At 49.1% G+C, this 24,651-nt stretch overlaps 1 protein-coding gene across 2 annotated transcripts in view; it reads left to right on the forward strand.

Moving 5' to 3' along the window:
• The window catches only part of Mpped1 (metallophosphoesterase domain containing 1), a 62,637-nt gene that overhangs the window by 5,638 nt on the left and 32,348 nt on the right, over positions 1-24,651 (forward strand). Inside the window, exon 2 of one of the 2 annotated variants that reach the window (XM_052160771.1) lies at positions 2,081-2,262. In XM_052160771.1, the coding sequence (XP_052016731.1) occupies positions 2,081-2,262 (182 nt within the window). Of the gene's footprint in view, positions 1-2,080; positions 2,263-7,113; positions 7,311-24,651 lie in introns of those variants that run through there. The other variant, XM_052160770.1, reaches the window with a different exon arrangement.

The raw sequence follows: 24,651 nt of genomic DNA on the forward strand, positions 1-24,651 counted from the left end.
AGCCCCAGAGGGCACAGGGAAGGTGAGAACTGCAGTGAGGTTTCCCCTCTCCATCTCTTCACACACTGCCTCCTTCTGGAATCTTCCAGGAACCCAGAGCAGCGATGGTTCTCTCTAATCCTCAGCCCTTCTGTTGCCCCATCGCAACTGGGATCCACAGGGTCACATTCTAGTGAAATTGGTAGCTCCTGGGGGCGGATCCTAGCCTGTCCACCCCTCCGGTCCTCGTTGGTCTTGGAGGTGGGATCCAATTAGGCCCTCAGGACTTGTGCTAACTGAACACAGAATGTGTGAGTGGAGAGAGGAGATGAGAGCCCAGCCCCACCCCAGCCCCAGCCCAGCCCTGGCCCAGCCCTGGCCCAGCCCTGGCCCAGCACCAGCCCAGTGCCTTCCCAGCCACCCATTACTGGATTCATTTGGAAAATTTCTCTGTCTTCCCAGTCAGCCTAGCTCCAAGCTGCTAGGGCTCTGTCTAGGCTTAACAACCCCCAAAGGGGACCACAGGTGCTCCCTCCTGCAGGAAGGGTGCTCCCTCCTGCAGTGCCTGATGATGGGGAGAGGCTGGTGTGGCTCCTCCACCTGCTGCAGATCCAGCAGGAGATGCATCGTGCACATTAGCATGCTGAACCCATGTCTCTCATAAGGTGTTAATTAAATTTCTTCGAAGTATATTGTCTGAAAAAAAAAGGATAATTAGAAAGATGTCTTTAAAAGTATTTATGTAACTGATACGGTACTGCTTTTGGTTTGACGCATAATTAGATTTAAACACGACTCCTCCAGCGGCATACTCGTTTGGAGAGGGCTGCTTGTTGAAATGTCACCGTGTTGTTTTTAAGCGTTGTGAGCCTGGTGAAGTCACCAGGATGTGTATCTGTTCTGTGAAGAACACGGGATGAGAAGCGTATGGCGGGGTCCTCAGCCAGCTGCTGGGGCTCCTGGGAATGGGGGTGTGGCTTATGCTATGCTCTTTTCTTTTCTGGAATGTTCTGGTTCAGGTGCAAACCCAAGCCATGGGTTCTGCTTGTCCTAAGTGACAGTGACTGAGCTGGACTTAGGGACCTGGTTTTCTGACTGCAGGGGTATTTATTGTCTTGCACAATCCCAGAAGGCTCTTGGTATCAAAATGGCCGAAACTGTCACCTGTCTTTTGGGGCCCTTCCCCTGCTGTTCTCCTTGGGAATGGGGTTTCTGCATCCTTTGAACTGTGCCAAGTGCTGAGCTCAGGACCAGTTTTCTTGAATGGATCAGGAATTTCAGGCTACACAGTGTCAGCCCAGCAATAGTACCCCCAGGTGTGAACAACGATGGTTTTGAGAGATTGAAAGAAAAAAACTGACTTCTAGCCAAAGCAGCGACAGCTAGCCCAGAAGACAGTGTTTTGCGGTGAAGGCTCCACGGGCCCAGACGTGGTGAACAAAGCTGGGAAATGCTGCTTTTGTCCAGAACAGCTCGGCTGTAATTGTAGGCGCTGCATGTGGTCAGGATGATCAGACGCTCACGGCCGTCCTCTGAGGTTCCCATGTTGCTATGACAAAAAGAAAAAAAAAAAAGAAACACCATAAAACCCAACAAACAAAGAAACAAAAACCCAAAACAAAAACAAAAAAACAAAACAAAGCAAAAGGAAAAAGACAGATGAAGCAGCTTAAAGCAGGAAGGGTTTATCTTGGCTCACGGTTCCAGGATACAGTCTGTCATGGTTCGGGGAGTATGGCGGCAAAGCGGGCCTCAGCGGTCACTCTGTGCCTGATGTCAGATGACTGCTTGATGGCTGCTGTTCACCTCATTTTTATAAAAATCAGTCTGGAACCCCAGTGGCGCCCTCTCTATTCAGGGTGAAACCTTTAGGGGGAAAAGTCTTCATAGACAGCTCCCAGGCCTGGGTTTTTATGGCGATCCAAAATTCTGCCAAGTAAAAACGCAAAGATTAACCCTTATACCGCGGGACAGGGGAAGCTGAGGCTCAGGGGACGAGGACATTGTGTGGCTCCTCTAGAAGCTCCTGTTCAGTTGGATACTGACTTGATGGGGTTCGCACGGGGAACCCCCTAACCTGCAGCATCTTCTCTCCCTGCAGGGTAGACCCAGTGCCTCACGATGCCCCCAAACCACCTGGCTACACACGCTTCGTCTGTGTTTCTGATACTCACTCAAGGACAGACCCAATCCAGATGCCCTACGGCGACGTGCTGATCCACGCTGGGGACTTCACGGAGCTGGGGCTGCCGAGCGAGGTGAAGAAGTTCAATGAATGGCTGGGTAGGTCCTGCAAGCTGAGTGTGCGCATGCGCGGTGTAGGTCTTGTATGCTGAGTGCGCGCATGCGCGGTGTAGGTCCTGCCTGCTGAGTGCACACCGTGAGCTTGTGAGGATATGACAGCCAGAGTTGCCCTCTCCTAGGCACGTGTCATCCCTGCCCTGCCCTGCCCTGCCCCTCGTGGGCCTGGGCCTGGGCCTGCCACCACCTTGGGGAGCCTTCTCTGCCTTCTCAGCCTGGGCCTTGTACCTTTCTCCCATCCCACTTGGGGCCTCCCTTTCCAACATGGATCTTGATTGTGACTTGTTTGTTAGTCTTTGGTCTTGGAGACCACCCCCCCCCCCAAAGGGGCTCAGCTTCCGTGTGTATGGTGCATGTGCGTGTTCAGTCCTAAGTGAACTTGCGTGTTCAGCACCTGGCATAGGTGCTCACAAAGCCCTGGTGAATGAGAAAATAAATAAATGAATGAATGAATGAATGAATGAATGAATGACTAGCGGAGCTGGTGAGGTGAATGGCTTTCTGGGGATAGTGAAGCCAGGGGAGGTCCTCTACTCGTAAGCTTGGGGTGAAGACAGCCTCCAGTGAGGACAGCCCTCTGCTCTGTGGCCCCGTGTGGGTCAAGGCACCTGAGGTGGTTCTTTCTGTGGGCAGCAGCTGGTATGGTCAGCGGCAGAGCCTGACCCCGAAGGTATTGGTAGGTACGGCGTTGTTCAGGCACTTTTCTTTTTCCAAAATAAACAGATAAGCTAGCATGCTCCTCTCCCAGAACCTAAGCACCTCGGGTAAGTTCTGGGATCTGTAAGAAGGTCACAGTGAGGTGACTCTGTGTCTGCTTTGGGGAGGGGCAGGCAGATGGAAGGCTTCTGGGTAGCCTGGTGCCCAGGCCTGCTGTCCTAGAGAGGAGACGTAGATGTGTCGATCCTCCTGCGTGAGAAGCTCCCCGGTGGCTGCGGCTGCCAGTCCTCTGCAGTGCCCGGATGTGCCACCGCCGTGCAGCTGGCTGGGCGCTGTGGAGTGGGGGGCTGGGAGGACTGGAGGGGCCAGCCATGAGCTGCCGAAAGTGAGAGGCCCGGCTCTGCCTGGGGAAACAAATATTTACAAGCAAAGCTTTGATTCCACTTGGCAAGCTTGGCATTTTAAATATTGATTTTTCAAATGGGAGATTTTAATCCAGCCTCATTTGGGCTGGAACACGTGAAGGTTGAGGACGAGGAGTGTGTTCCCAAGGCCAGCGACAGCCAGGTGCCTCCCTGGCTGGGCTCCGGGCTCCGGGCTCCAGGCTCCATGCTCCAGGCTGCTTCCTACAGGGTTCTTTATGCCCAGGGTAGTTCTTTATGTCTTTTGCTATGAGTGCCGGAAGATGAGCTGGGTGGGGTCACTGCAGGCCAGACACTTACCAGGTGCCAGGCCCTGGGGGGCAGGCTCTTTTATTACTCTCTGCCTTGGTGAAATGTGGCCCCAGTTTTGATGAGATAGTTCTCTTCACACCCTCTCTTGACAGACGAGAATTCATGGCCCCTGCAGTGTGGCTCAAATACTCGGGCTGAGTGGTCCACGGGTCTGGGTCACCAAGGGACTGAGTGGTCCACGGGTCTGGGTCACCAAGGGGCTGAGTGGTCCACGGGTCTGGGTCACCAAGGGACTGGAGCATGGGAATGGGCTGTGGCTTTCTCCAGGGAAGGGAAATCTTCAAGGCGGGACTTGGCTTGGAGGCTTGGGCCTTGACCGAAGCATTGAAAGTCTCAATAGGGTGTGGCCAGATGGTTTGGGGACAAAGCATGGACCCTGAAGGCTTCCTTTCACAAGGTCTCTGTTTCTAGCTGCCTAGAAGTGTTTGGAGAGCCTAGGACTGTCACCGTATAGGGCGAGCTTCAGACTGGGGAGCAGGGAGCTGCCGTCTAGTCTTGATCCAGGGCCAGAGCCAGGGCCAGGGCCAGGGCCAGGAACAGGAACGAGCCACTTGGAAAGGTTATTGGTTGCTAGAGAAGAGAGACTCTCGAGGACTTGGAGATTCAGGCTGGGAGGTAGTAGAGTGTGTGTGTGTGTGTGTGTGTGTGTGTGTGTGTGTATCTGTGTGTTTGTGTGTATCTGTGTGTTTGTGGTATGTGTGTATCTGTGTGTGTCTGTGTGTGTTTGTGTTGTGTGTTTGTGTTATGTGTGTCTGTGTATCTGTGTGTGTTTGTGTTGTGTGTGTCTGTATGTGTCTGTATGTGTGTGTGTCTGTATATGTGTATATGTGTGTTTGTGTTATGTGTCTGTATGTATGTGTCTGTATGTGTGTGTGTGTCTGTAAGCATGTGTGTGTGTGTGTCTGTGTGTCTGTATGTGTGTGTCTGTGTATGTGTATGTGTGTATGTGTGTATGTGTCTCTGTGTGTGTCTGTGTGTGTCTGTGTGTCTCTGTGTGTGTGTGTCTGTGTGCAGAGTGCATGTCTATCTAGCACTGATGCTAGATAGATCCTGATGCTAGATAGATGCTAGATGTTTCCTGAGCATCCACTCTGTGCCCTCCTGTGTAGAATCATCTCCTGCAGTCCTGATGACAGGAGGGAGCAGCTACTGTTAGCTCCACTCCATAGAATAGAAAATGAAGGCCCAGAGAAGCGAGGTAACTCTCCCTAGGTCACACAGCTAGTATGTGGCAGAGTTGGGAATCAAACTCAGACAGTAGGACTCTAGGGCAAGGCTCTTGGATGCCTTTCTTGCTCTTAGGAGTAGTGTGTGTGGCTTCACCATCTGTGGCTGACACACTGGGTCTGCTTCCGGAGTGGGACAGCGGCAGCTGGAGGTCTTCCCTGGACCCCAGTTACCCCATCTTGCATGGCAGTCAGGTTCCCTTTGCCTTGTCCACACCCAGAGGCAGATTGGAGACGGGTGGGAGAAACAGGTAAGCTGTGTGGACTGTGAAGTACAGCGTGCATATTACAGTTGCTTCTGTGAACCGAGGTTTGCCGTATCAGGACTCCCTCAGGACAGGAGGGGAGCAGGCTCGGAGGAGGGGACTGTGCTGAGGTGAGCTGGCAGGGCTGGCTGTAATGTGTGTTAACCGTTTCTGAATGTTCAGAGACTCTGTTTCTGAGTGTTGACGTGTGATCTTTGCAATCAGCCATCTCTGTAGACAGAGAATAGACCGGAAGAAAGTGTTCTTCTGATTCATCCGTAGGAGTCAGTGTGTGTCAGGTGCAGAGACAGAGGAGAGGAAAGGACCTGAGCCCTGCTCAGGCTGGCGGGAAGAGGGTAGCCTGGCTGACAGAAGCGGGAACCTGCTGAGGATTGACTTGGGAACTGAGGGATGTGATACTGCAGCCTTTGGCTGGGTGGTCATGGGACACCCTGAAAAGGTGACCTTGGCCTAGGCTGGAGGGTGAGCATAGGGTGGAGAAGGCTGTGGCTGGAAGGGCTTGGCTGCCGTAGGCTTTGAAGTGGGACAGAAAACCAAGTGGGTACAGTGAGGAGAGCTGGCTAGGAGTTGGGGCTAGGATTCTAAGTGTGATGGAGGCTTTCTGGTAAATGGGGTGGGGCAAGGGGGGGTCCCCATGGCTTTCCAAAGGCAGATCCGAATAGTGAGTCAGGATGGCAGCATCGCGGGCAGAAACTCTGGAAGGTTCCAGAATGGCCACCTGGGTGGCAGGATCAGATTTCCTTCTTCACGGCCTTGCTGCCTCCCAGTTCTGTAAGGGGAGCGAGTGCTCTTCTGCAGCAGGTAACACCAGAGCTTCCTGGTGACTGGTGCTGTGTGCCTATCCAGGAGGGACGGATGGGCAGCATGGGCTAGAGCACCTCCTGGCTTGTCCACCATCCCAGCGCATCCAGGAGCCTTTCTCAGCCTGCAGGCCGTGCCTTCTCCCACATCCTGGAGCTGAACCCCAGGCAACGACTTCCCCACCTGAGGGGTCTCAGGGATAGATGTGAAGTTCCGTTCCAGGCTGGTTCCTGATAGACAGGAGATGTAAAAGCTAGCACAGACCCTCACTGAGACAGGCTTAGGTACCTGACCAGGGCTGAGCAGCCTGTCCATCCCACACTGCCACTGAGCTGAGGCCAGCATGCAAGGATATCTGTGTTTTCGTCAGGACAGCATCCATTGGTGTCCTTAGGGCGGTGGACACAGTGCCAGAGTTTTCACGTGACTGTCCGAAGAAGTTAAGAAATGGCTGAGGACATTGCCTCAGGCAATGCAGTGATCTGCAGGCAGCACAGAGTCCTTTCCCTCCCCAAGGCTGGTTGGTTCAGGGTGAGTTCACCAGGCAGGATTCCTATTGAGAAGATGCCAGCTCATAGCAGGGCTGCCCAGGACTGCCTCCTGGCCCTTGACTGGGGGCACACGGCTTCAGGTCTCAGCCTTTGTGCACCCTAGGGTACCCAGCTCAGCCCTCCCCATCCCCTGCTAGCCTCTGCGCCATGCACCTGGCACCAGACTGACGCTCCTACAGGCTCTCCCTCCTGTGTCCCGGGCCCCCTCTGCTTCCCAAGGGCCTGACAATGGAGACCAGGCTAGCTCAGCCAAGGCTCCTTAGCCTTGAGCGTACAAGAAAATCAGAATGAGGTTTGTGGAGGGCATGATGAACCAGCTGATTTAGTCACTTGGCCTCGGGCAAAGGAGGAAGACTGGGAGGGGGGGTTTAATGGAGTGTTTAGAAGTTATAATTAACTTTTCCTGGCACCCTGGCATAGAACGATAGAGAAGACAATATAAAAGGGGGCCAAGGACTTAGTTAAATAGAGCTCGGTCTTCTGCAAGGAAACCCTTAATTAAAATCTGCGAGGGAGGAAGTAGGGGGTTGGTGGGAGGAAGTATAGATTTACTGCAAACCCGGGTCTGGATCTCGCCTCATTTGCGATGTTGCTGTGACTGTGCCGGAGGCCCGAGGCCTGCACAGTTTACCTCTCTGCAGTTCAAGCAGGCGAAGGAGCAGGAAGGTTGGCCCTGCCAGGCCCCTGCAGAGTGCACACAGCTCCTGGTCTCCACATTCTGATTATTCCTATTGAAAAATGTAGTTGGATGGTCCTCTTAGCCACCGATCCCTCACCCCTGATTGGCTGTCTCTGGTAAGGTGGCCCCTGCTGTTCCTCACCTCTTGATGGGACAGGCTCCATAGCTCACAGCTTCTTGGCTTCTTGACCCCGGAAGTTGGGCACGTTCCCACTTCTATCTGATTCCTTCAGTTCTTGACTTCTTACAGAACCTCTCTGCGTCTCCACACCTCAAGATACGAAGCTCTCCGATCCCCAGAGTGCTTCTGATCTGGGTGTGCATCTGGCCCCACTTCCAGTGTCAGGCCCTGGAGGTAGCAGGGGGTGGGTAGAGTGGAGGTGGGCTCTCAGTGCTGGGGTGTCAGGGTGGGTGGGTCTTATGCTCATGTCACGACCCAGAGAATTTGAAGTCAGGGTCCTGGGGCCACTTCTGTTCTCAGCAGCTGACTGACCATCTCAGTCCATGTCATTTAGATGACAGCCCTGAACCTTGGTTATGGGACAAGAGTTTCCAGGTCCTATTCCGGACCCTAGTGCAACTGGGGTCCACAAGTCTTATGGTGTCATGACCCTAGCATAGGTTAGTAGAGGGGTCTGCCTCTCCCATCTGTGGAGACAGACAGGGGTCTTCATTCAGCCCAGTGGATACATCTCTGTATCTATGAGGATTCTATGACAATAACATGGAAGTATTCCTTTTCATGCCTGAGGTTGTGATAGCTGACAAAGTGAGGGGGTGGGACCACTTAGTAACTGATAGAAGAAGACTCCAATCAACTCACAGAGTTAGCTGACTGAGGTGGGAGGGGCTTGAGCTGAGAAAGATCTAGCCATGAACTTCCTGCTGCTGGGTGTGTCTGGGAGCCCAGGTGCAGGTTACTTGCCTGCAGCCTCTGGAGGTCACCAAGAGCTTCTGAGGGAGGGACAGGCCAGACTGTGCTCAGGATTGCCACTGGCTGTAGGGTGGAGACTGAGTACAACACAGGAGACAGAGACTGCTGGACCCGGGAGGCTGCAGTTTGCGCTGGCCAGAGGCCATGGTGGCTCAGACTGACCCAGCAGTAGAGGCCCAGGGCCATGGAGGAGAAGCCAACAGGACCATTGCCCAAAGGTGTAAGAGGAGGGGACTGATGCCCGGTCCTCCCAGCGTCCAGCAAGGACCATTGGGCAGATGTTAAGATGGTAAGAGGATGAGATGGGATAAAGTTCCTGTCAGGACACATTAGTTAAAAAAAGAATCTAGCCACAGTAGGCTCTCAGACTCACAGCAGCTGCCCGCATAAGCCTGCTCGGGATCAAGCTAGTCAGCATTCCGACATTGGTGTTGGGGGTGGGGTCGTTCCTAAGGCCCCTGTCCGGATGAGGAGCCATTTGGCAGTTGCAGGGGTGGGGTGGGAGAGGGAGAGTCATTTTTCTTTGGGCATGGCCACTGATAGGTTGTGGTCACTCCAGTAGATGGCCCTACTGTGTGCATCTGGACGGCACTAACTGAGCACAGAGGGATAATGAAAAAGCAAGCAAATAAGCAAGCAAACAAGACAGACAGACAGATAGACAGACAGACAGGACAAAATGATAGGGGGTAAAGAGAGAGAAAGGGGACACAAAGTTGGGGTTCGGGGAATGGTAGCAGAGCGATAGGGGAGGTACCATTCAATATATTTATACCTGTATAAAGTTCTCCAAGAATACATTTTTTAAAAAGTCAACAAAAAGAGCCAATGTACCTTCTTTTCTTTCTGAAAGCTAGCAGTAGTTATTGTTGAGCATGTGCTTTTGCTAGAAAATTGGGTTCTAGTTCATTCTATTGCCCACTACATCAGTATTCAGATATTCCCAGGAGCTGAGACTCAGGACTGAACATTACAGTTTGTTGTAGTTTGCTCTTGTTTCTTGTTTATTTATTTAATTTGCTTTTTTTTTTAGACTTTAAAAAATGTCATTATGCTTTGTTACATGAGATCATTTTCGTAAAAGTATGTAACATGGTTTTACCCACCCCTTGTTTAAAACACTTATGATTCTGCAATGGAGGGATTTCTGTGAGGTTACAGACAATTTTGTGGGGTTGGTTTTCCCTCTACCTTCATGCGGGTTCTGGGGATGAAAGCCAAGTTGCGAGGTTGACATGGCCAATGCCCCAGCCCCGTGAACCTCTCTCTCATCACAGTGACCTCTCTCTTTACTACTGCGGCCTGGCATTCTCTCTGGTAGTCTGACTCTGTCAGACAGGGCTTCTGATGGGGTCAGAAGAGAGAGTGACTGGTGGGCGGGGTCAGTCTAGACCACTAGCATATGTCTCCTGCTGTAGGGGTTGGGATTTACTTAAAAAAATAATTTTCTATATTCTCTATTAAAAAAAAATAACTTACAAAGCCAAACTGTGTTTTAGGGGCTAAAAGGGAGAAAATTAACTTCTAATAAAGATGAAAGAGCTGAGATTGGAGGTTGTAGTGGGCAATTTTGGCTAGCCATAATTACAGTATTTTCATGTTAATGCATAAGCCCTTTGAAAGGTGTGCTTAAGAGCTAATTACCTATTTACAACAGAATGGTTTCTCAAATGAAATGAGGCCTGCTAGGGTGTGTGTGTGTGTGTGTGTGTGTGTGTGTGTGTGTATGTGTGTGTGTGTGTAGTGTGGTCCACTGTGGTATATTTTTATGTTTTTTAGGGCCATAATCTAAAATATCTCTCTTTAAATAACAGCAAGAACAATAATAATAAAAATAAAGTTTAAACAAGACAATTGTATTTCTCTAAGAGCCCCAGACTCCTGAGCACTTCTTGTGTGGTTTAGGGTTTAGTTTTTGCTTGTGTATATATCCCGTCTTATGTCAGAGGGTTTAGGATGTCTTATGAAACCAATAATGGTATAATAAAAACACTTCAGTGTTCATGATGATTTAAACCGAGCACCTGAAACCTGAAGCATCAGCCCTTGGGGCTGGTGGGCTCTGTGAGTGGAAACTGGGGTTTGAGCATCCCAGGGGTATCACAATGGAAATGAGATGTCTCTCCCTGCTGACATTTCTCTCTTAGCTCTGGGTTCACCTCCAGGGTTCCACCGGTGTCTTTCCCTGTGGGAGGATCTTGGCAAAAGGTTTTTTGTTTGGATAACCACAAAAGTTTGTTTAGTGTTTTCTAGTGTATAAAACATGTCCCTTTCTGTCACTCATTTTGAGTTTCCTGTCCCCCATACCACCTCCGCTTTCTTTTGGACTGATTGAAGTTTCCCCTCTCTGCTGGTTTGGGAATCCTGTATCTTTCTTTTCTACTGCATCTACTTGGTTACACAAAACATTGTTACCTACTATAACAGTAAAATCAGTCAGGGCTACCACTGTCTGCAAGGGCACATGCCCCGCCCCTGCCACGTCCCTCATCTTGCCCCTCCTCCTACCCTGCCCCCTTCTCTGCGCCCCCCCCCCCCCCCACCTCCTCCTTGCTACTCTCTCATAGGCATCTCTTTGCTGCCCAGAGACACCACTTCTTGGCTGTTTTGCAGCCCATCCCCATGGTACCCTTGGTACTTGTTTTTCACTTTGCAGGGTACGAGGCTCAGTAAGCATTGGCTGAGCACCTTGTATGGCCTGGGCTCTGCTCCAGACACTGGGGGATCAGCAATGAGTCTCTGTGAAACCTAAGGAGAGCGCAGAGTGTGTACACCCAGAGCTGTGAGAGGGCAAGGTGGTCTGGAGCAGAGGGTGGCAGGAGAGGCTAGGACCCTCTGAGGTGAAGGCGGAGCAGAGATATGAATGGATGGAGCAGGTAGTGACCCTGTCCTGGCACATTCTGGGCAGACGCAGCTGCTCTGAGTGGGCAGATGCAAGGACTGCTGAGGGAACACTTGGGGAAACCAAGGCCCAATGAGGGTGGGGTGAAATTCAGGAAGTGAGAGCTTCAGGCAGAAGGCACTTTGGTGGGCTTGGACATTGGGTAGTGTTCTGACTGTGGAAGGGTGGGCTCAGGCAGGTTGTGGGCCAACTGGGAACACACTGGCGGCCATGTTTCTATTCCATCCAGTCTATACACACCTCCCTGACTCCACGGTTTGTGCTAGATCCTGAGGGATACAGTGGCAGGAACTGACTGAGATTCCCACCCACCCCAGACACATTAAAACAAGAGGATTAGGAGACAGAGGAGTATTGGACCATTCTGGCTTAAGACCCAGCTCATCTGCCTTCTAGTTGAGGCATGGGGGACAGGGGACTGTCCTCTGCAGTGATAAGAATGCTGTCCTTCTGGGAGGAAGAAGCAGTGTGACCCTGACACGTGGTCTGACTTTCTTCTCTCGCGTCAGGCTCATGCGCACTTGTTAGCTCTTGGTCAGGGAGTGTGTGTTAGTTCATGTTTCATCAAGACTCTGACAAAAACACCTGGCAAAAACCTCCAGCTCCAGGGAGGATGGCCTCATTCTGATTCACACTTCCAGGGCACAGTCCATCCAGCAGGGAAGGTGGGGCACCCGCATGTGAGGCATCTGGTCATGTGTGTCCACACTCAGGAAGCAGAGATGAATGCTGGCGCTGTTTGCTTTTTGATCTTCTCCAGGCTGGGACTTGAGCCTGGGGAATGGTGCTGCCCAGCCTGGGGAATGGCACCGCCCAGCCTGGGGAATGGCGCCGCCCAGCCTGGGGAATGGCACCGCCCAGCCTGGGGAATGGCACCGCCCAGCCTGGGGAATGGCACCGCCCAGCCTGGGGAATGGCACCGCCCAGCCTGGGGAATGGCACCGCCCAGCCTGGGGAATGACACCGCCCAGCCTGGGGAATGGAGCTGCCCAGCCTGGGGAATGGTGCAGCCCATTTTCAGGGTGGGTCCTCCTTCCTCACTTAAACCTCTCTGGAAACTGCCTTGCAGGCACATTCAGGCGTCTCCTAAGTGATTCTGAGTTGAGACAAGTTGGTCGTGCAGATGCACCAGCATGATGCGGACAGAGAGCTAGCCAGCTGCTTGTTCAGAGTCGGGAAGTGAATCTTGCTTGGATGTGCTTCCCCTTCTGCACAAACATGGAGGGATGTGTTTGGATGTGAAATAAGCCCGTGGGTTTTTAAAATGTCATTTTCATATTGGATCGTATTCCAGAACAGGAATAATCAGGAAGCCAGGAAATCCTGGCCAGCCAGCACAGAGCTAAAGTCTCCTGTCCCTGTGCACAGAGCTCTGAAATGCCTGCAAGATTTTCTCTCTCCCAGCGCTCCGCACCAGAATCTGCACCTGGGCTCAGCATCAGCCTCCTGAGAAGCCCTGGGCCTGGCTTCCTCTGGAGAATGCTGTCACTGAAAGAGGTGGCAAGTTCTGGAGTCCTGTTCCTAGTGTAGTGCTGCTTCTCGGAGGAGAGGCCCGCCGTCCCAGTCTATTCATTGTGAGATTGTGTGTATGTGTGTGTTCTTCTCTCTTTCTCTATGTGTTCCTGTGTGTGTGTATGTTCCTGTATGTATGTATATATGTATGTGTGTGTTCCTATGTGTGTGTGTATATATATGTATGTATGTATGTGTCTATATGTATGCGTGTTCATGTATGTATGTATATGTATGTATGTATACCTGTGTGTGTATGTTCTTGTGTGTATGTGTATGTTCTTGTATGTGTGTATGTGTGTATATATGTGTGCTCCCTTATGTATATGTATGTATATATATATATATATGTGTGTGTGTGTGTGTGTGTGTTCCTGTGTGCGTATGTATGTATGTACCTATGTGTGTTTCTGTGTGTGTCTGAAGTGCAAGTGTATTCCTCTGTGTGTGTTTCCTTGTGTGAGGCATATGTATGTGTTCCTGTGTATGTGTTTCTGTGTGTGAGGTACATGTGCATGTGGTTCCTGTGGTGGGGGTGAATGTGTATGTGTTTCTATGTATGAAGTGTGTATGTGGGGTTCATGTATGTGTACATGCTTATGGAGGTCAGAGGTCAGTCTCAGCTGCCATTTCCGACGTGCTCCTCCACCTTGGGTTTTGGAGACAGGGTCTCACTGCACCTGGATCTCACCGATCCTCCTGAAGGACTGGCTGTGGAGCCCCAGAGATCCTCTGCTCTCTGCCTTCAGTTCTTCGAGTACCAGTGTGAGCTGCAATGCCTTGCCCAGCTTCTTCACAAGGACGTGTGTGTGTGTGTGTGTGTGTGTGTGAACTGTTCCCATGTTTGTGCAAGTGCAGTGCGCACTTTACCAACCGAGTCATCCTTCTAGTCCCCAGCTTTTGTTTCAAATCTTCAAAACCATCCTTTTGTTTAAGTTGCAGTGGGGTGGTCTGCAAGCCATGGAGAGCATGGATGTCAAGTCTCTTCACGCTCCACACGGGTTTTGGGGGATTAAGTCAGATCATCAGTCTTAGCTACAGGCCCCTTGACCTACTGAGCCATCTTGCCTGCTCATGTTGGCTTGTTTTTGAGGCCAAGTCTTAATTTTGTGCACGTTATAGTCCAGGCTGTTCTCAATCATGCCATCCTCCTGCCTTAGTTGGGATCATAGGCCTGTACTGTCCTACCAGGTTGTGGCCTTCAATGCCGTCACACTGGTTATCTCAGACCGGCCCCCTGCTGGGCAGGTTCCTGGTGGACTCAGGGTCTCTCCCAGCTTATCAAGCTCCCATAAGACACTGGTTTTGTCCCTGCCCCTATCAGGACCACACTTTGAGTATCAAGTCCCTAGGCTAGTACTTTCCAGAACTTTCCGAGGTAGTAGCAATGCTTTATACCTGGGCTGCCCATGGGCACCACTGGCCTCATGGGAGTATCTGGCCCTTGAAATCCCAGTGTGACTGAGGAACTAAGTTTTACATTTTACTTGTTTGTAATGAATTTGAAATGAAGTAGCTGAAGGAGCCCGTGCCACCAGACAGCACAGAGGCGTCCCGAGGGATGTGTGGTTACTGTCTTCACGACAGACAGGGAAACTGTTCCATTTAGTAGGATAGCTGTGATAGAGCAGAAAGGAATAATGTTTTATTGTGTTAATGCCAATGAGAGTCAAGTCAGATTGACGTTGTTGGTAGGATATGGGGATTCCAGCCTCCCAGATTTCCTGTGGAAAAGCACATTTTCTTCCAAAGCCAAGTGTGCGTTCACGGGAACTTAACAACAATGCCACAGTTCATAGGCACTTTCTTGTGTTTTCCTTACTTCTAATCTGAGACTGGCAGCCTGTGTAATGCTGTTCCCACTTTACAGATGGGAAAACTGGAGATTGGGAGCCTTGATACTTCAGGGCAATGATCTCTCCTCAGGACCATGGACAGTGCCAGCCCTAGTAGGCACTTGACCAGTGTTATTCATTAAATCCAGAAGGCGGTCATTTCATAGTCCAGCCATTCCCAATCTTCTGGTGCTGCGTCCCTTTAATATAGTTCCTCACGTTGTGGTGACTCCCAACCATAAAGTTATTTCTGTTGCTTTGTCATAACTGCAATTTTGCTACTTTTATGAAGTAATGTAAGTGTCTGTGTTTTCCAGTAGTCTTTAGTGGCCCCTGTGAAAGAGTCATTCAGCCATAGAGAGGTCGAGACCCACAGGTTGAGAACCCTGTCTTAGCCCATGGTCCAGGTTCCAAGTGCATGTTTCTTCACAGACATGGATACTCTGGGCTTCTACCCAGTGTTCCCACCCTGCCCCCAATAGTAGAACCCCTTGAGGTTTCTACACATTGGAAAGGCTCCTGTGTGTGGTCACCCCCTCCACACATTCCCTACTGTGTGACCTTGAGCGGGATGATGAGCCTCTCTGAACCTTAACATTTTCCTCTTCAGGAGGGTGAGGCACCGGCAGGCCTGCTGTGAGTCTTAAGGAGGCAGTGCAGGGCTTCGGATGCTCAGTCAGGTGCAAGGTAAATAAACTCACCATTTCTGCCTCTGCGGATGTGGTGAGCGGCAGGGGCAGCGGTGGCAGCTGAGAGTGTGGGTGGGTTAGGATGTACTGGAGCTGCCGGGCAGGGACACCAGCTGCTCTGGGGACACGGTACATGAAGGAAGCCCATCACCCCGGTACAGTGGCCCTGAGACCAGGCATGTTCTTCTCAGGCAACAGCCTCGTTGGAAGCTGACCTGTAAATTGACCCCTGTGGGGCAACTGACACCCCAGAAGCCCGGAGTCCCTGGATGTCTCCATACTGCAGGACTTGTGGTTTTTGGAGGGAGCTGGGATGCATCCGTGTCTACAAACCTGGCTTGCATCATGTCCAAAATGAGGCCCAGGCTTTTGGGATGGGTTAGAAGATTCTCCTCCCTGGCCTAGCCTGGCGGTGTGCCTCTTGGGTGGACCTGAAGAATCATTACTGCCCCGCTTTGACGTCTGCCTCCACAGTCTTGAGGCAGCTGTATTGTAGGCTGCTGCAAGATCTGAACGTGACAGTCATTAGGGGCTGCTATGTGTCGATCCTGAGGTCCTCCTGCCTCTGATTCCCAGCCTGTGGTGTTGGATGCATTTTGTCTGAGCAGCAGTTTGTTTCTCTATAAAGGTGGCTGAGGCTGGAAGGGCCAGGCTGTGGGGAATGCGGCAAATATTCTGGGCTTGACATGGGCCTGGTGAGGGACAGACACACCACAATGGTTGTGGTGGCTGCAGTGACAACTGTATGCACACCCCCAGAGAGCCTGGGGGTGTGGCTTAGTGGTGGCTTTAATTATTAATACCGTCCAAGTGTGTAGCTTCCTTGTTTTTCAGACACCGAAAAGTTCAGATTTAGCCCTTTGAAATTTGTTTTCAAAGAAAAGCAGATATTTGAAGCACCAAAGTTTGTTCTCTGATTTCTCACAAGGAGAATTTCACACCTTTCTCAGAAAGCGTGAAGCAAATGAGGACCTGCAAGCGTGCGGGGCCCTTTGGAGCTAATTCTGGGCTGGCTTGACAGCCGAGAAGCTGAGGGGAGCTGGGAGCTGACAGAGGAGAGCTGGATTCCGTCACTTCCCGAACCCTCAAAATAGTCACTCCCCAACTGATACCATCATAGTAGCATTTGAAAAAAAAAATATTGAACCGCTCAACAACTCCTCTTAAGGTCCCCCAGAGAGTCCCTGCTTGCTCTGTCCTGTTGCCTGGTGTGAGTGTTAGCGTTGTCAGCTTGCTACACCCTAAACATCACCCAGAAAAAGACCTGAATGAAGGGGTGTTTACATTGGCTTGGGCTAGGGGGATATCTGTGATTGCTTGTAATGATTGTTGATTGACGTGAGAAGATGCAGCCCACCGTGGGTGGCATCATTCTCTAAGCAGGAGAGACTGAACTGGGTAAGAGCAGAGAAATCAAGCTAAGCACAAGGAAGTACATGAGCGAGCCTGGATCCATCCATTCTCTCTGCTCTTGACTGTGGATTTCACATGACCAGCTGTTTGAAGTCCCTGCCTCGATTTCCCCACAATGATGGACTGTAACGTGGAATTATAAGCTGAAATAAACACCCCTTACCCATAAGTTGCTTTTTGTAAGGTTGTCTTGTCACAGTAGCAGCAATGAAACAGGAGTACCTGCTTTGGTGGGACTTGCCTGGTACCCCCAGGCCTGACTCCCTTCGTCCACTCTAGGTATCTGGGCTGTTGTCAAATTGGTCGCAATTGTTTCCTACCTCCAGCCTCTCTTGTATGTCATGCTCTTATGGGGTACCCCAACCTCTGCAGAGAGAGCTGCTGCTTGGCCTTCACTATTTCTATTGCAAATGCAGACTCCTCCCCTGGCCAGAAAACGGCCTCAGTGGCTCGCTGTCCCCAAGACTCAAGTTGGGACCTAGTTCCTGCTGTCACTGTGGGGTAGCACCTGTGAGGGCCAAGAAATGACTGTAGAATGAAGGACCGGGTAAACTGAGGCAGCAAGGTGATTTCCTTTAGAGTGCCCAAGTGTCTATTCATCCAGAAGATGTCCCATTTAACAAAGAAATCTATTGGAGCATAGAAATCATCAATTTTACTATGTGTTTGTTGTGTGTGCACATGTGGGTGCATACATGTGTGCATGCATGTGTTTGGAGGCCTGTGTGGACATCCACAGCCTTCCTCAGTCTCCATCGGTGTCTCTCATCGAGAGACAGGGTCTCTCATTGAACCTGGAACTTACTGATTTGGCTAGACTGGGGCCAGCAAGCTCCAATGATCCTCCTGTCTCTGTCCTAACAAGTGCTTGGGTTACAGACAGGTGCTTCTGCACCTGTCTTTTATGTGAGTGTGGGGATCTAAACTCAGGTTCCTATTCTTTAGAGCAGGCACTTTTACCTCAGAACTATCCCTTCAGCCCTCAAAGCATTTAGTCTTAATCACTGATAATTATTTCCATTGCTACTGTAATGAACTTGGCTTTGGGTGAAACCCTTTCCCTTGTAGGTTGGCTCTAGCTGGACGGCATCTTAGGATCCTTTTAGAGCCCTGTGGCGTGTCTTTGCTATGACCGTGCACGAGTTCCTGGCTCTGTGCCCTGTCCCCTCTTCTTGCAAGGTCCATGTTTCATGGTATTAGGACCCCCCCATAGGAGTTAGTTTATTTTAATTACCTCTTTAAAGGTCTGCCCCCCAAACACATTCATACTCTTAGGCCCTAGGGTTTTAGGATGTGACGTAAGACTGGATAGGACTCAGCTCAGCACACATAGCTGTCGGCACCAGCACTAGAGCCATCTTCTTTCCCAGCATGCTCTCCCAAAACATCATATGTGCCTTCCTCAGCAGAGCTCTCCAGTTTGATGCAGAGAGTGCTGAGAGCCACACTTCCCCACCCCCGACCATGCTTTCCCCCTCCACACACATATACCCCCCCCCCCATGCACCTGCTCTGCAGAACTCAAGTCCACCCCTCTCTTTGAAGAATATCGACTTTGGCTTCTGGTGTTGACTATTGCATTTATCTCCTGAGGCTGCTGTAACAGATTGCCATAACCTGACGAGTTTGACACAACAGGAATTGATCTGTTCCCAGTTCTGGAAGCTGCAAATCTAAAATCTAAATGTCAGCAGGGCCGCTGTTCCCTCGCAGGGCTCGGGTGGGGTGAGGGTGGAGCATGTCACATGAACTCGGCTGTTCACAGGCCCATGGCTCCGGGATGGAGGTCAGAGGGCAACCTCCGTTATCAGTGCTCACTTTTGGCCCTGAGAAGCGTCTTTTTCTTGTTTGTTTTCTGTGGGTACAGGGATGTGAGCTTCCAAGAAGTCCCCTGTCTCTATCTCCTGACTTCACTCTGTAAGAATGCTGGGATTTTAGAGGCTCGTGGCACCGAGCAATCTCTCCAGCCCAGTGCACTCTGGGTGCTTTTTATTGGGGGGGGGGGCTTGTTTTTTCCCGAGACAGGGATTCACTCTGTAGACCAGGCTGGCCTCGAACTCAGAAATCCGCCTGCCTCTGCCTCCCAGAGTGCTGGGATTACAGGCGTGTGCCGCCACCGCCGCCGCCGCTGCCACCACCACCCGGCTACTCTGGGTGCTTTTAATCCCTGTTTTGCTCAGTTGCACTGGCTGGGGCCCAAGTGCACTTCTAAACAGGAATGGAAAGAGCAGACACCCTTGTCTTGTTTCTGGGCTTGCATCTTTTCGTTGTGATGTTTGGTGTTGTAACGACAGGAAACTTATAGACGTTCCGTGTTGAGTGAGACAGTCCCTTTGTTGTTGTCGAGTGCTTTGCATCATGAAACTATATTGGATTTTGTCAGATGTCTTTCTTCATCTGTTCAGAAGATAGGGTGGTGTGGAGTACTGTGACATGTTACATGGACTGGTGTGTACTGAGTCAACCTTACAGTTCTGGGACAAATCCAATTTGATCAGATGTAAATGCTTTCTGTGTGCTACTGGGTTTGGTAATATTTTAAATTTTTATTTAATTTTTAAATTATGTGTCTGTGTGTGTGTGCACCCACATGCACGCATGCATACATGCACGTGTTTGTGAGTGCAGGTACCTAAAGAGGACAGAAGAGGGCCCTGGATTCCTTGAGTTGGAGTTACAGCTGGTTGCGTATTGCCTGATGCATGTGATGGGAACCAAACTGAGGTCCTCAGGAAGAGTCGTACCTGCTTGTAAGCTTGTAAGTCCAGCCCCCAGTAGGGCTACCTGGTAGTATCTTATTACACTTTGTGTCTACACTCCGAATCCATACGGTCTATAGTTTTCTTGTGATGTCTTTGTTTGATTTAAGCTAAGGTCCACATCGTAGACTGGAAAGTATCTTCTTGTCTGTAATTTGGAGATGTTTGTCAGTGTCTTAAGGTTTCTATTGCTGTGATGAAACACCAAGACCAAAAAGCAAGCTGGGGAGGAACTTGGGTTAATTTGCTCTGCACTTCCACAGCACTGTTCATCATGGAAGGAAGTCAGGACAGGAACTCAGACAGGGTAGAAACCGGGAAGCAGGAGCTGATAAGAGGCCATGGAGGGGTGCTGCTTATTGGCTTGCTTCTCGTGGCTTGCTCAGCCTGCTTTCTACTAGAACCCATGACTATAAGCCCAGGAATGGCGGCACTGCCAATGAAGGGCTGGGCCCTCCCCCATCAATCACTAGTTAAGAAAATGCCTTAAAGCCAGATCTTATGGAGGCATTTTCTCAAGTAAGGTTCCCTTCTCTCAGATAACTCCAGCTTGTGTCAACTTAAGAGTAGCTAGCACTATCAGGATTGGTGTTAATTTCTCATATACTGTGTGCATCACCAGTGAGGCTGACTAGTGCATCGCTTTTGATCTCTACACAGTCCTCTCTTCTCTCTAGGAACACGTTCTGTCCCAAGGGCTACTTGATCTGATGTTGGGGCAGCTATTTCAGTGTTGTTTATTGCTGGGTGGCATATCTCCTTTGATTCTTTCACTCTCACCTTCTTGTTTTTGTTTTGCATCGAAACCGTCTTCTAGCCTGTCATGGTGGCTCATGCCTATAAGCTCAAAACTTGGGAGACAGAGGCAGAGGGAATGTTATGAATTTGGGACCAGCCAGGGCTGCAGAATAAGACTCCACCCCAAAACAAGCAAGCAAGCAAACAAACGTTTTCTATAAATAGCCTATAATTGGCTTTTAAAAGGTTCTGTTCTTTTAATCCCTGCCTTTTGATTGTAGTTTCTAAGCACTTTATATTCAATACAATCACCTATGGGAGGGGGAGGTTTATTATATATCTCAGCTACCTCCTTGCAAACAGGTATTTTCTGGCATATCATTTTACTGTCCTTGTCCTGTGGTTTCCCTCACCTGCAGTCACGAGACATCTTCATGGCTCAGTGGTCCTCCCTCAGTAGTGTGACCGGGCCATATGGTAGTTCTGTCTTAGTTTCCATGCTGATCTCCATAGCGACTGCATCAACTCACCCCAGCAGTGCAGGAGGGCTCTTCCTTTCCAGATTCTCACCAGTATTCCTCAATATTATTGTTGCTTTAAGACAGGATCACTCCATCTTTGTTGATGTTGTTATTGTTTTGAGACACAGTTTCTCTGTGTAGCTTTGGCTATCCTGAAACTTGCTCTGTAGATCTCAAAGACCTCTGTAGATCAGGTTGGCCATCTACTCAGAGATCTACCTGCCTCTGCCTCCCCAGTGCTGGGATTAAAGTTGTGCGCCATCACCTCCCAGCTATGGATCACTCAAACTTTATAGCTCTGGCTTTATTGGGACTCTCAACCCCCTCTCTCTGCCCTCCCCCTGTGTGTATGTACCAAGTGTGTACCACCATGCCCAGATTATTAAATTTTTAAAATAGCTGTTCTGACTGAGTTGAGATAGAATCTAAATGAAATTTTAATTTGCATTTCTCTGGTGGCTATTGAAGATGAACGATTTTCACATTTTATGTGTGTGTGTGTATGTGAGAGAGCATTCTGTATATGTGTGTGCTATATACACATGTGTGTGCTAGTGCTCACACCTATGCACAGTGTGGAGGCGAGAGGAGGACCTCAAGTGTCATGCTCTGTCACTCTCCACCACCATATTCCTTTGCAACAGGGTCTCTCGCTGACTCTGAAGTTAGGCGTGAGCCATCCCACTGTCTCTACTTTATTCACAACTCCAGCAGTATAGGCATGTGTGTGCTCATGCCAAGCATCTTATGTGGGTGCCAGAGGGGTCCTCCTGCTGCGCCGTGAGCAGTCTTCTCTCCAACCTGGTTCAGATTCTATCACTGCATATGTCTGCCTTTTCTTTGGGGGAAGTGTCGGTTCAGATTTTCCCCTTCTGTGAACTGTGTTTTGCTGATAGCATCTATGGTTTAACCCTCTGGGTATTGATTGTCTGTCTGATGAGTGACTGGCAGTGAGGACTTCCATCCTGTGGGTCATCTCTCTAACTTTTGTTTCCTTCACTATGGGAGGAGCTTTATAGTTTGTTGTAATCCTGTCCATCAATTCTTTTATTTCTGGACAGAAAATTGTTGCCCACATCAGTATCTCTTCAGTGTCCCCCACTAGTAGTTTCAAAACTTTATTCTCTGTATGTAGATGTCTGGTTTTGAAAAAAGAGGGCAGCATCTTTTTTCAAAAAAAAAAATGGGTCTGTCACTTGTCAAGAATCCAAAGGTTGCAGCTTCATAGGTTGTATTTGGGGCCTTTATTATGCTCCATTGGTTTACTGGTCTATCTTTGTATCAGTGCTTGCTGTTGTCACAAGGGCTCTGTAGTGTGGTTTGAAGCCAGGTTTTGTGATACCTCTGACTGTGTTCTTTTTACTTAGGGTTGCTTTGGCCATCTGTCTTTTGTGTTTGCATTTGAGTTTTAAGATTGCCTTTTTTAGTTCTGTGAAGAAAGTCACTAAAATCTTCATGGCAATCGCACTGAATCTATAGATTGCTTTTGGTAACATGACCACAGAGCTGAGGAGATGGCTTTGTAGGTGAGGTGATTGCTGTGTAGTTCAGTTCCTCAATGTCCAATATATGTAAATGCCAAGAAGATACGGTGGTCCACATGTTCTCAGGAAGTGGAAACAGGATCCCTGGAGCAAGCTGGCTACCTCGGCTAGCTGGATCAGTGAGCTCTGAGTTTGAATGAGAGACCCTGCCTCAATATATAAGATGGAGAGTGACCAAGGAAGACTTGCCTCAGCCTCTGGGAACTACATGCACACACTTATGTTCACATATATGCATCTGCACACATGTAAACACACATGTACACCACATACATGTGCCAGCAATGTCATATGAAAATGGGATTTTCCTGAGATCTGCATTGAATCTGTGCATAGCTGTTGATGATGTGGCCATTTAAACAATATTGACCCTCTCGATCCATGAGCATGGGAGGTCTTTCCATCCTCTTGGGGCTTCTTCAGTTTCTTGCTTTGAGATTTCATTGTTGAGGTCTTCCCTATGTACAGCTTGGTTTTTCCTAGGTATTTTGTTGAGGTTATTGAACAAAATTGTTTTCCTGGATTTTTTTCCTTCAGTGCATTTATTATTGGTGTATAGAAAAGTTACTGATTAAAAATCTCTTTTTAGACTTATTTATGTGCGTGTGTATGTGTATGTGTGTATATGTGTGTATGTGTGTATATGTGTGTATGTGTGTATGTGTGTATGTGTATGTTTGTGTTTGTGTGTGTATGTATGTGTGTGTGTATGTGTGTGTGTGTATGTGTGTGTGTGTGTGTGTGTGTGTGTGTGTGTGTGTGTTTGCCATGGTGCATAAATAGAGGTCAGGAACCCAGTCCTCAGACTTGGCAGTGACTGCCTTTACCCACTGAGCTCACGTGCCAACCCAAGCACTGATTTTTGCTTGTTGATTTTGTGTCCTGCTGGCTTGCTACATTTGTTCATCAGTCTTAAGACTCCTCTGGTGGAGTATTTGGGCTCCCCTAGGGATAATATATATCAACTCCAAACAGGGGTAGCATGACTTCCTTGTTTTCTATTTTTATCCTCTTTACTTCTTCTTGATTGATCGCTCTGGCAAAATCTTCAAGTTCCATATTAAGTGCAAATGGTAGGTGTGAATACTTCTGTCTTGTTCCTTCGTGGTTTTCAGGGAACTCTTTTTCTGTTTTCACCTAACAGGCGTGGCATTGGCTAGGCGTTTGCTCCACACAGCTTCAATGATGCTGACATGTGGCTCTTCCTCACTTAGCTTCCTTCTAGCGCTTAGCATGAGAGCTTCCTATGTGCTTCCTATGTTCTTGATTCTTCCTATGTGCTGTGTCAGACTTACCCATTTGCATATGTTGAACCATCCTCGTGCCCCTGGAAAGAATCGCCTTGGTCATGGTGTACGGTCTTCTTAGTGTGCTGTTGGATTCAATCCAACAACTTTGCAAAGTGTTTTATTGAGAAGTTTTGTATCTCAGGGATATTGGTCTACAGTTTTCTTTTATTGTTGTGCCTGTATCCAACTTGGGTACTGTCTTAGCCATTGTTCTATTGCTGTGAAGAGACACCATGAGCTTTGCAACTCTTGTGAAGGCAAATGTTTAATTAGGGCTGGCTTACCATTTCAGAGGTTCAGTACGTTATTGTCATTGTGGGAAGCATGACAATGTGCAGGCAGACGTGGTGCTGGAGAAGGAGCTGAGAGTTCTCCATCTGGATCCACAGGCAGCAGGCAGAAGAGAGAGCCATTGGGTCTGGCTTAGGCTTCTGCAACTTCAAAGCCCACCTCCCAGTGATACACTTCATTTAACAAGGCCACACCCACTCCAACAAGACCACGCCCCCTAATCCCTCTCAAGCAGTGCCACTCCCTAGTGATCAGCCATTTAAATACACAAGCCGGGGGGAGGGGGCATTGCTATTCAGACCATGGTAGGAATTGAGTTTTTGAAACACTCCATCCTTTCTGTTGCATGGAGGAGTTTGAGGCACACTACTGTTCATTTTCTTTAAAGATTGAGTGGAATTCACCAGTGAATTCACCCAGTTCTGGCTTTTCTTTGTTGGGAGACTTATTAAAATAACAGTTTCAATCTCTTTGCTTATTATCATTCTTTTTAGTAGTTTTTAATCCTCTTGGTTTGATTTTAGAAGAGCATATGTATCTAGAATTTTTCTCATCTTCTAATATAATTTCTTTAAAAATATTCCTTAAAAGTCCTGTGGTGCCCATCTTTGCAAAGACACAATTTTCTGATTCCTTGTATTGTTCCTTTATCCACTATTTATTTCTTTTCTGATATTTGTAATCTCTTCTATTACTGATTTGGGTATTGGTTTGTTGTTTCTCTAAGATCTGGAGAAGCATGACCAGTATGCAGCAGAAAGACACCAGAGTGAGACTACCTGTGGATCAAATGGAACTGGAAGACATTTGATAGAATATTCCAGAGGCACAGAGGACACATTCTTTTCATTTGCTAAAAGAACATTATTTCAAAATGGATAATAACTTACTATAAAGCATAATCACAAATGCTAAACATATAATAGTGTCTTGCATCAGAAAACAGTGGAACAAAACTGTAACCTGGCAGTAAGAAAAGGGACAGAAATCACCAGAGGATGAGAGAGAGATTTAAAGACTATGGCCATCG

The sequence above is a fragment of the Apodemus sylvaticus genome, chromosome 17 (assembly GCF_947179515.1).
Source record: "Apodemus sylvaticus chromosome 17, mApoSyl1.1, whole genome shotgun sequence".
Lineage (NCBI taxonomy): Eukaryota > Metazoa > Chordata > Mammalia > Rodentia > Muridae > Apodemus > Apodemus sylvaticus.